This window comes from Panulirus ornatus, chromosome 57, assembly GCF_036320965.1.
Source record: "Panulirus ornatus isolate Po-2019 chromosome 57, ASM3632096v1, whole genome shotgun sequence".
Classification (NCBI taxonomy): Eukaryota; Metazoa; Arthropoda; class Malacostraca; order Decapoda; family Palinuridae; genus Panulirus; species Panulirus ornatus.
Window position 1 is genome coordinate 18,960,230 of NC_092280.1, and position 12,464 is coordinate 18,972,693.

The 12,464-nt window shown below is 39.3% G+C and overlaps 1 protein-coding gene across 5 annotated transcripts in view; it reads right to left on the bottom strand.

Annotated features, from left to right (window-relative positions):
- The window catches only part of LOC139766217 (uncharacterized), a 107,813-nt gene that overhangs the window by 51,243 nt on the left and 44,106 nt on the right, over positions 1 to 12,464 (bottom strand). For all 5 annotated transcript variants that reach the window (XR_011716822.1, XM_071694527.1, XM_071694528.1 and 2 more), the window contains exons 10-12: positions 11,666 to 11,827; positions 5,906 to 6,082; positions 850 to 1,054 (exon numbers count right to left, since the gene is read on the bottom strand). Coding sequence is in view for 4 of the 5 variants with exons in the window: in XM_071694527.1 (XP_071550628.1) it covers positions 850 to 1,054; positions 5,906 to 6,082; positions 11,666 to 11,827 (544 nt within the window). In the remaining variant the exon portion in view is untranslated. The remainder of the gene's footprint in view (positions 1 to 849; positions 1,055 to 5,905; positions 6,083 to 11,665; positions 11,828 to 12,464) is intronic.

The following is a 12,464-nucleotide window of genomic DNA, read 5'->3' on the forward strand; positions in this document are numbered from 1 at the left end:
ATTCAGAAGCCTGTTTGTACTAATGAAGGGAGGAGTAGAGACAGTGGGTCCCTTTCTAGTAAAACTTCAAATTCAGAAGCCTGTTTGTACTAATGAAGGGAGGAGTAGACACAGTGGGTCCCTTTCTAGTACTATCATTTTGAAGTAATGTCACGGAGATATGTTGAGTAAATGAGTGACAGATTGACTAAACATTAGTGCATAATATGATGGGCACAAAGGGATCAACACATCAACTAAAATGAAGCTTAATTAGCAAAATTTTGATACTGTTGAGTCTGGGGACAAACAAAGCGAAGATTAACTAAGAAACAAAGGTGCATTCTGGGAAGGAGAATCTATGATTCAGAAAAAGTAACAACAAATGCATCAGTTGCTGAAGAGACAGTGGACAACAGCAAGAATGAAAAGTTTCTGGTAAGAAATAATATGATACTGTCCATTATGTGACAGGGATAATCACATTACATGAGATTATGATATCAATTAGCCTTTTACTCTAGATGATCTAAAACTAGAAAGTGAATGAAAAAGAAAAATGTAAAAAAAAAACTAAAAAGCCAGAGTGTAAAGCCCTCCTTCTTAGAGGTGCTAAATGAGAAGCTATAAGATACATTTGGGAGTGCAAAATAAGGCTCTGGTACTCTGTATAACTTTTTCCTCATTTACACTTTCCCCTAAACTAAATAATTACTATCTCCATCTCCACTTTAAGCTGTCATCCACACCATACACATTAATATGTCCTTTTAACCCTGTAACATGGACAAATTATATTTTCCCAATTTTATCTCATGTGCACTTAACAGTTAGTAAAGAAGCTATAATCCCTCTAAATCACTACGATACCTTTTCTCTCTGTAACTATTTCTGCTCTTCTCTTCTTCATTTCATCTGATAAAGTGGGTATAAGCTTTTCAATAAAGTTATCTATGACGAGAGATCTCGTCTCAGATGATATGGGTTTGCGACAGCTTGGACAGTCCTTCTTGTTCTTCTTCCACCGGTCAATGCAGTATCTACAGAATGTATGGCTGCAGCTCAACATCACAGCCTGAAAAGTTATCTTACTTCATACAACTTCATTCAAGACAGAGTAATTAAGTGAATATAACTGTGGAGAAATCATGATTTATGATAATTTACATCTTACTCATCTTTTTATGAGGAAGGTGGATGAGTGAGGGATTTATGTACAGATGGTATTGCAGATCTGCGCAGCTTTCTTTTCCTTAATACTTGTTCACCTTTTCCTGTTTTAGCAGTTAGCACCAGAAACAAAGAAAAGGCCTCATATGCTCACATCCATCCTCTGGCTGTCATATGCAATGCACTGAAACTACAGCCCCTTAACCACAACCTAGTCCAATAAACCTTTCCATGGTTTTTCCTGTCTGCTCCATTTACTCTAGTTGAGTATAAGGACAACACATTGCCACCTGTACACCAAATCATTCCAATTCACTCTATCCCATGCATGCCTTTCACCCTTCTGCGTGTTCAGGCCCCAAGCACTCAAAACATTATTTACTCCATGCTCCCAACTCCAATTTGGACTCATCTTTCTCTTTATCCCTTAAACTTTGACATACATTATTCACTGTCAATCTCTCATTACTTACCGTCTCCATACGCCCAAACCATTTTAGCACACTCTCTTCAGCTTTCTCTATCTACTCTTCTTATTACCACACCCTATCACTTTTTGACTCAATCAACCATTCTCACATCACACGCAGTCATCAGAAATTCAATTTCCAATATATTCACCCACTTCCATACATTCTCATCTATAGCCCATGCATTGCATCCATACAACACCATCGGGACTAATGTACCTTCAAAGTGCTCCAAGGACCTTTGCCCCCTCACCCACCGTATGACTTCCCTCAGCTCCCAAGCTCCTTTCACCGTCAGTTATTCAATCCCAGACATCTAGAACACTACTTTTCCTAAGATTTCTTCATTCAAACTTAAACTCCAACTAACGTGTCACTATGCAAAACTAATCTCCCAAACTCAGACACCAACTTCTGCAGTTTCTCACTCAAATCTGGTTATGGTGCATTATACATGACAGCTGAAGAATGAGTGTGAGAGAATGAGGCCATTTCTTTGTCTCTTTCTGGTACTACCTTACTAATATGGAAAATGGCAAACGTGCTGTTAATCGACTGAACCAGAGAATGTGAAATGTCAAGGTTAAACCATGGAAAGGTCTGTGGAGCCTGGTTGTGGATAGGGAGCTGTTGCTTCAGTGCATTACATATGCAATCCAGAGAATGGATGTGGCCTTTCTTCATCCGTTCCTGGCGCTACCTTACTAACAAAGGAAATGGCAATCAAATACAAAAGAAGAAACAAGAGTGGGGGGCCAAGTGAGGATTTTTCCTTCTACAGCTCAGTCATCTGTTCTTGAAGCTACCTCGCTAATGCAGGAAATGGCAAATATGCATAAAAGAAAAAATAGTAATATCAGGTAAGGAAGGGGAAAAACTGCTGCTGAAGCAGGATTTGTGGGAGCATGTGAAAAAGTATAAGGAACTAAGCTCTAGAATGATGTGAGTAAAAATGAAATGGATGGCAAGAGATGGGTGAAAATTAGTGCTTGTTCACTTGGCCATAAAAAGAAAGATCATGAGACATGAATCTTGGGAAAAGATGAGTGAGTATGTCAGCAGTTCTGATGCAAGAGGCCTAGTATTAGCAATGGGCAATTTAAATGTGAAGTAAATTGGCAAATGAGGGTATAACTGGGGGGCATGGGGTACTAAGTAGTGTGAATGGAAATGATGAACAGTGTCTGGAGTTGTGTTGAAAAAGGACTGGTGACTGGGAATACCTGGTTTAAAAAAAGGAACATATACATAGGTATATACTAGATCACATGCACCACTGTGACCTCTTGCAAAATCAGTAAACATATGTGAGTGGGACAGATTGTCAGTGGGCACTATAAGTGACATACACACGTATACATATGTGAGTGGGAAAGATGGTCAGTGGGAATTATAAGATTACTTACCAATTGATAGGCATGTAAAAGAGAGACTTTTTTATGTAAGTGTGCTGAGTTGGGCAGCTTATGTGGTCTGATCTTGGAGGTAAGGGTGATGATTTATTGAGGTTTTCAGAAAAGAAGAAACAATATGGATGTGAGGAGAGTAGTGAGAGTGAGTGAGTTTGGAAAAGAAACTTTTGTGAAGAAATACCAGAAAAGAATGAGTGTGCATGAAGGCAAAACAAAGCTCAGGGAGTGGGTGAGGAATGGGACATATTTAGGGACCCAGTGCTGGCATGTGTGAGAGATGCATGTGGCATGAGCAAGGTGGGAATGAGGTGGGCAGATTAGAAAGGATAGTGAGAGGTAGGATGAAAAAGTAAAGTTACTAATGAAGAATAAAATAGAAGTATATGGGTAGTGCTTCCAGGGAAAGAGGGCAAATGAGAATAGGGATGAGCAAGTTTCTGTAAACTTTAGGGAGAATAAGATGTTTTGGAAGGAGGTAAATAATGTGCAAAAAACAAGACAACAAATGGGAACATCACAAGGGAGCAAATGAGGAAGTGGCAACAGGTAGTGATGGAATGAGGAGATGGAGTGAGTACTTTGAAGGACTGCTGAATATGTGTGATGATATGGTGGCAAATGTACGGTGTTTGGTTCAGGGTGGTATGGGAAGTGAGAGTCATGAAGAGTTGTTTGGTAAAGAAAATAGTAATGGTGAAAGCCTTTGCATAAAATGAAAAGCGGCAAGGAAACTGGAGGGGATGGAATTGCAATTGAATGTCTTAAGAAAGGGGGTGACTGTGTTGTTGATGGGTTAGTCAGGATTTTCAATGTATGTATGGATCATGGTGAGATGCCTGAGGATTGGTAGAATGCACATATAGTGGCCATTGTATACAGGTAAGGGAGAAAAAGGGGATTGTTCAAACTAGAGGTGTAACCAGTAAGTTGTATGGGAAAGTAGAAACTAAGAGAGTCAAGACATGTACAGAGCATAAGATTGGGGAGGAACAGTGTGGTTTCAAAAGTGGCAGAGGATGCATAGATCAGGTGTTTGCTTTACCAAATGTATGTAAGAGGTACTTAGAGAAACAGACGGATTTGTATGTGGTGTTTATGGATCTGGAGAAGGCATATGATAGGGTTGACGGAGATGCTTTGTGGAAGGTCACGCAGATGTACGGTGCAGGAGGCAAACTTTTAGAGGCAGTGAGATATCTTTATCAAGAGTGTAAGGTGTGTGTATGAGTAGGAATAGAGGAGAGTGAGTAGTTCCAAGTGAAGGTTGGTCTGCAGCATGGATGTGTGTGTCACCATGGCTGTTTAAATTTGTTTATGGTTGAGTCTTGGAGGGAAAGGCAAGTATGCAGTCTGTAGAGGATGTAGGTGCTTGTTAAGCAAGTCATCTGTTGTTTGCTGGTGATATAGCACTGGTAACAGATTCAGGAGAAACTGTAGAAGTTGGTGATACTGCACTGGAGGTTGATTTAAGTGAGAAAACTGTAGAAGTTAGTGACTGAGTGTAAAAGTGTGAAGGAGGAAATTATGAGTAAATGTGAATAAAAGCAAAATCAATAAGTCTAACACAGTTGAGGGTCAGTTTAGTTGGAGTGTAAATTTAGATGGAGTAAAAAAGTGTTTTATGTACCTGGAGGTGACATGGTGGTAAATGAAACCATGGAAGCAGTAGTGAGTCATGGAGTGGGTGAGGGGGTGAAAGCTCTGGGAGCACTGATGAATTTGTGAAAAGAGATGTTGTCTAGGGGGGCAAAAATGGGTGGGTTTAAAGGTACAGTAATCCCAACCATGTTTTATGGTTGTGAGGATAGCTACAATTGAGGATATGCAGACAAGGACAGATTTGTTGGAAAATAATATGTTGAGTAAAGTGGTTTGATCAAGCAAATAATAAAAGGGTACGAGGGAGATGTGATAATGTAAAGAGTGGTGGAGAGAGCTGAAGAGGGTATGCAGAAATGGTTAGGACATATGAGGAAGAGTGAGGAGGGATTAACAAAGAGGATATAAGTGTCAGAAGCAGAGGGAACAAGGAAAAAATGTACAAAAAATTGGAGACGGAAGGATGGAATGAAAAATAATTTGAGTGATTGAGGCCTGAATATACAGGAGAGTGAAAGGTGTGCAAAGGATACAGAGAATTACAGGAGTTAATTTCCTGTCAATGGACTGAATCAGGGCATGTGAATCGGCTAGGGTAAACCATAGAAAGGTCTGTAAGGCCTGGTTGTGGATAGGGAGCTGTGCTTTCGGTGCATTACATATGACAGCAAAAGAATGGATGCAAAAGAATGCAGCCTTTCTTCTTCTTCTGTTCCAGGCACTACCTTGCTAATGCAGGAAATGGTGATAAAGCATGAAAAAGTCTTTTCTTTTTATACTTCGTTGTCATTTCTAATGTAGGAAGGTACCATCAGGAACAAATGAGCAAGTCTCATTTGCTTACATCATCTTTCCAGCTGTCAAGTATGATTATATATACAGGAACCAGAGCTTCCTAACCACAATTATGCCTTATAATTCAAATTTGCTTTATGCCTTATAATTCAAACAAGCTTGCCCACATTACCAACAATAACACTTTCACATCAGCATTCTTAACATCACTAATCTCTCCAACATTACAAATAATTTCAACATCTTACAAAACCCATCATGCCTAAGACATGACCTTCAATAGACACTAAATGATTACCTCTGCCCTCACCTTACACAGAAAAACACAAAATCCCTAAACCTCTTGAACTTTGGTCGTGCCTGCTGGACACAGCTACAGTTAGCTTCCTGTGCATTGCGTGAGCTCCGTAGAAGGGAAATGAAAGACAGCATTAGTAAGTTACATCCTTGATATGAAAAAAATATAGTTTTTATGCTTACAGTGATAAAGAGTTCATTGCAGATGGGACACTGGAACTCATTTTCCAGGACATCAGAGACAGATTCCACTACTTCCTTCCTTGCATGTTCTGTAGCTACTGCTGTTGATGCAAGTTCCTGCTCTAGGGACATTTTCTGGGCTTCCACTACTTGAAGGGCTTCTTGTAAGTTACTCAACTGAAAAAAACATCAATCTGAAGAGTACTGTGCTACTTCTAAAGCTTTACAGAAAAAAAAAAATTTGCTTGATAATGTCTACTAAGCTGATAATTCGTAAATATGAATGAAGAAACTGCAAGGTAAGTTTTAAGTCTTACATGAAGTATTCATATGAAGAATAAGGATAAGGCGATGGGGATAGGGGAGAAAAAATACTTCCCACATATTCCCTGCGTGTCGTAGAAGGCAACTAAAAGGGAAGGGAGCGGGGGCTGGAAATCCTCCCCTCCTGGTTTTTTTTTTAATTTTTCAAAAGAAGGAACAGAGAAGGTGGCCAGGTGAGGATATTCCCTCAAAGGTCCAGTCCTCTGTTCTTGACGCTACCTCGCTAACGCGGGAAATGGCGAATAGTATGAAAGAAAAAGAAATTTTCAGTAAGGTAGCTGTGACCATAAACTCTCACCTTTGTCCAAGAAGAGGGAAGTTGGACAAATAATTGACAACAAAATCTGTCTGAGACAAGAATAAACACACCAGCAACTTACAATCCCTGATCATTAAAAATCACACCACCCCACTCCCTTATAACAGAGGTCAACCAGATAACAGTTGTTCACCAAGAGAAACCTGTTTCTTTTCATTTATCTTATTTATGCTCCTTAACACATATCTTTTAACCTGAGATTCACTGAAACTCATGGGTCCACCTGCTCTCAAGTCCACCCTGGTAAGTAGAGCACTTCACTTCTTCCAGGTACATCTCATTTGAAATCATACTCAGATGATCATGTCTTATCACCCTGATGCACTTCCTTTACTCTCAACATACTCTTTTCTTTTTTACAGTGCCCACAAAAAACAATGTCCACCCACCATATATTTTCAAAAGCGACACAAAGTCAAGGTTTATTGTGGGCACAAGCATATGACAGTCTCAGAATGAAATTATCGTACATCTGATCATTGACACAAGTGTTTTAATGGTGCGAGCACCAGCAACCTGCCTCAAGGTACCACAGGCTATTTGAGGGTAATGACATTCTTTCTTTACTCTTCCTGGCTGCTTTAGGGGACTTTCATTTCTGAATGCAGTATTTCTTCCACTTGAGTTTCATGATTGTTGGTTCTAACCTTTTAAGGAGAAAATCCAAATTCTCACCTGGGGGCAAGAAAATATAGGTACAAGTGAGATTTCAAGGTGCACTGGGCACTCAAGAATGCATGATCAGGTGGCTGCTTCCTACAACAACTTGCCAGAGCCTTGCCTCATTCAGATCAAGACCATATGAACCCATAATATGAACCTAGAATACTTCAGGAACCTTGCAAATTCCATGTCAAGACATCTACAGATGGTAATCAAGGCCAAAGAAAAGATGACAAAGCAATAAAATATAAATGTGACAATGCCTTTGAAAATGTATAGGGAGGAGGACAAGGTTTTTTGTGGACACTGTAAATGTAATGACAAACTCATTCACCAGGCTCAGAAGTTTCTCTTTTCAGTTTCCATCAAATCTGTGATATCAGCAAATATCAAATGATTCAAGCAAGTTCAAGACTGATGTGGCTCAGAATGAAGGTATACTATGAGAGGCAAGTGACAGTGAGTGTTCATACACCTGGTAGTGAGATGAGTGAAGAAGAGAGGACTACATTTTGGAGGGAGCTAAATGTGTGCTTTGACAATTGTGATGCAAAGGACTGAATCTTTGTGCTAAATGATCTGAATGTAAGGGTTGGAGATGTGGCAACAGTGGGGTTACTTGGGGGTATGGAGTCTCTAGACTAAATGAAAGAGGAAAACCTTGTTGTGCTGAAGGCTGAAAGAGTGATAAAAAATACATGGTTAAGAAAGAAAGATGCATACATACATATATATATATATATTGTGGTTGAGTGTCAATGGGCGAAGTGACAATCAAGCAGAGGTGAAGATGGATCATTTCTTGGAGGATGTAACTGCCAAAGGTGAAGGAGGCTCTAAGAAAAGAGGAAGTGACAAACATGTGAAAACAACAGCGAAAGTGACTGAGCTTGGAAATGTGACCTGCGTGCAGATTAAACCAGAGAGGCTGAGCATAGAATGGCAGAGGGGGAAAAGTTAATAAAACTAGGAGACTAAGGAAGAGATGTGGAAGATTTTCAAGACAGCATTGCTTAAATATGCATAAGTGTGCATAGCAAATGGAAGGTATAATGAAGATTATGAGTAAAGGAAGTAAGTGGTAAAATGAGGACGATGTATTGCCTGTGAAAGAAAAAAAAAAGGTGTATGGATGGTATCCATAGAGACAAAAATGCATGTGATATGGAGTACAAGAGAAAGTGGCAAGATACCATGGAAAAGGGAAGAGAACTAAAAAAAAGAGGGCATATATATAATGAGAAAGAATATCAACGTGCTGCAGAGAGAAGAGGAAAACATTTTAAGAGGTAGTGAATAGTGAAATATCAAGATAAATGGATGTGAGAATGAGGAAAGGGAACTGGGAAAAGGCAACAGGCAATGATGTGAAAAGAGATGAAGTGAGTACTTTTAAATACTGCTGATTATGTTGGATGATAGGATGGAGGTCAGTTTGTAAAGATATGCAAACAGAATTAATGTCACAGTGAATAGTATGATGAAAAGAGGAGGTGAGGAATGCTTTACATAAGATGAAGTGTTGTTCAGAGAGAGATAATGGGATTGTACCCTGAGTTTTTTCAGAACAGAAGATAGCGTTGTTGATAGGTTTGTCAGGCATATAGTGAGCGAGCTTCAAAAAAAGAGGCATATGAACAGAGATAAAAAGGGTAGTTGAGTAAAAAAATGGACTGAAGTTAGTAAATGGAAGGAAAAGAAAGTAGTTACAGAAACAGTGCTTACATGTGTGGGTGAAGTATGTGGCATGAAAAATGTAGGATGTGGACAAATGAGAAACAATAGAGAGGTAGGATGAGGAAGTTAAACAGCCAGTGAAAAAGAAAGAAGTGGATCTATTGTGTGTGCTGTGAAGGAGTGTGAATGATTAAGAGGAGTACATAAGAAAGAGGCAGGTCAAGAGAAAGGCACGAGTTCTGGAACAGAGAACAAATGACACAAGGGGTAACAATATCAACAATCTTCAGAAGTAATAATGAAAACATGTTTTGAAAAGAAGAAAAAAGAGTGACAGAATGGGAAAACAAATGGAGGTAACAGTGAGGAGAGTGGACAGAGATGTGGTAAAAAAAAAGTGAAAGTGTGGACTTAGTTTTTAGTTAAACAGCCAGTGAAAAAGAAAGAAGTGGATCTATTGTAGGTGCTGTGAAGGAGTGTGAACGATTAAGAGGAGTACATAAGAAAGAGGCAGGTCAAGAGAAAGGCATGAGTTCTGGAACAGAGAACAAATGACACAAGGGGTAACAATATCAACAACCTTGAGAAGTAATAATGAAAACATGTTTTGAAAAGAAGATAAAAGGGTGACAGAATGGGAAAACAAATGGAGGTAACAGTGACGAGAGTGGACAGAGATGTGGTAAAAAAAAAGTGAAAGTGTGGACTTAGTTTTTCGAAGGACTATTGACATGTTAGATGATCCTGTGGTGGATGTGACATGCTTGGAAACTGATGGATCACTTGGTGCACAAGCAATGTTGTCCTAAGAGGTCTAAGAGTTCTCTCAAACCATTTCATCGATGCAAACTAGAAAAATCTGAGTTTGCTTGTAAGTGTTTTGTATCTCTTAACAAAAGGGCAAGTATTACCAAACTCTATTTGCATAATGTTACACCATGATGAAAAGCCACCTTTGGCTGGACAAAATGGAATACAGTCTTGTTGAGGAAGTGGAACCACAAAGCTGCAAAAGCCCCATTAAAGGGGTCTTGGGACTGTAAAATCAATCAACAAAAAGAGTACTGGTGATATGTCCAATTCCTTAATCAAGTGAATCACAGTGAACAGTGATAAAACCTTGAGACATGAGCAGGAGATGGAGGATTATAACATCCTTAGGTAATGGTAAAGATACATACAAAAAAAAAAAAAAAAAAAATGTTTTACAATCATCTTTTCATTTATGAAAGGATTGGTGCTTAAGTGCCATCCCCTAAAATTATACTTTCTCTGGCTAAAGCAAAGAAAAACGCAGCCCAGTATGGTCAACAGGCATCAAATGGCATAAGCTATTCAGAATTTTTGTTTTTATTTCCTCTTGGCAACCTCGAGCATGAATTACTCCATGAGAGGTGGAACAAGAGTACCAACCCAGAGAGAAAAATATATTTTTCTTTTTATTTTGCTTTGTCACTGTCTCCCACAGAACTTTCCATGGTTTACCCCAGACACTTCACATGCCCTGGTTCAATCCATTGACAGCACGTCAACCCCGGTATACCACATCGTTCCAATTCACTCTATTCCATGCGCGCCTTTCACCCTCCTGCATGTCCAGGCCCCGATCACTCAAAATCTTTTTCACTCCATCTTTCCACCTCCAATCTGGTCTCCCACTTCTCCTCGTTCCCTCCACCTCTGACACATATATCCTCTTGGTCAATCTTTCCTCACTCATTCTCTCCATGTGCCCAAACCATTTCAAAACACCCTTTTCTGCTCTCTCAACCACACTCTTTTTATTACCACACATCTCTCTTATCCTTTCATTACTTACTCAATCAAACCACCTCACACCACATATTGTCCTCAAACATCTCATTTCCAGCATATCCACCCTCCTGCGCACAACTCTATCCATAGCCCACGCCTCGCAACCATATAACATTGTTGGAACCACTATTCCTTCAAACATACCCATTTTTGCTTTCCAAGATAACTTTCTCCACTTCCACACATTTTTGAAAGCTCCGAGAACTTTCGCCCCCTCCCCACCCTATGAGTCACTTCTGCTTCCATGGTTCCATCCACTGCCAAATCCACTCCCATATATCTAACACACTTCACTTCCTCCAGTTTTTCTCCATTCAAACTTACCTCCCAATTAACTTGTCCCTCAACCCTACTGTACCTAATAACCTTGCTCTTATTCACATTTACTCTCAGCTTTCTTCTTTCACACACTTTACCAAACTCAGTCACCAGCTTCTGCAGTTTCTCACATGAATCAGCCACCAGCGCTGTATCATCAGCGAACAACAGCTGACTCACTTCCCAAGCTCTCTCATCCACAACAGACTGCATACTTGCCCCTCTTTCCAAAACTCTTGCATTCACCTCCCTAACAACCCCATCCATAAACAAATTAAACAACCATGGAGACATCACGCACCTGCCACAAACCAACATTCACTGAGAACCAATCACTTTCCTCTTTTCCTAAATGTACACATGCCTTACACCCTTGATAAAGTTTAAAAACTTTTCACTGCTTCTAACAACTCCCACACCATATATTTTTAATACCTTTCACAGAGCATCTCTATCAACTCTATCATATGCTTTCTCCAGATCTATAAATACTACATACAAATCCACTTGCTTTTCTAAGTATTTCTCACATACATTTTTCACAGCAAACACCTGATCCACACATCCTCTACCACTTCTGAAATATATTTCATCCTCTAGACCTGGTATAAGCAGTTTCTTTTAAAAAAGCAAGATCTGCTTACTTCTGAATGGTCTTGAGCTTGAGCATGCAGCAGTTGTTCTTCTAATTTACTCTTGTCTTGAAGCACTTGCTCCAACTGTTTTGCAGATTCCTCACGTGCTAAGGCAGCAGATCTCTCCACTTCCTCCGTTACTTTCGCTTTCATTCCACTTTCCAATGATAACTGAAAGAAATTAAACAACACATACACTTCAAGAAAAAAAGTGGAGAAAATAATAATGACTAAAGCTCATGTAAATTATGTCACTTTCTTCTTGCATGAAAATGTTAGCAGGTTGGTAGTTTCTGCACAACAAACCAACTTCCAGCATTACACAAAATGAAACTTTTACCAGTTCTACATACCTCTACGATTATATGACATACACACAAAAACACTTACCCAAAAGAAAACATGAACCAAGAATGTCCTCTGGAGACAAGCATACGCATTCATCCCTGCACACATACAAACAAAGATTTATAGACTTAAGCAAGCTAAGTTACTGGGAAATGACAGAGGCCTTAGAATAGCCCACTTTTAGTTTCAAAAACAGTTCGATGATTTAGACAGTGCACAATTCTTCAAACGTAAGGTTAGAACTACCAGAGGATATAACATGAAATTAAGAATGAAACTTGTTAGAAAAAGATGGAAAGAGCTTTAATAGTATAAGAGTGGTGGCTGAATGGAACAAACTGAATGATGACAAAGTAAATGCAGAGAATCCAGACTTATAAAAAGTTGTATGTTAGTACAAAATGTTCAGCTTAGTTGATGCTAGACTATCACTCATTTGGGGGAATCAAAATACTCTTTT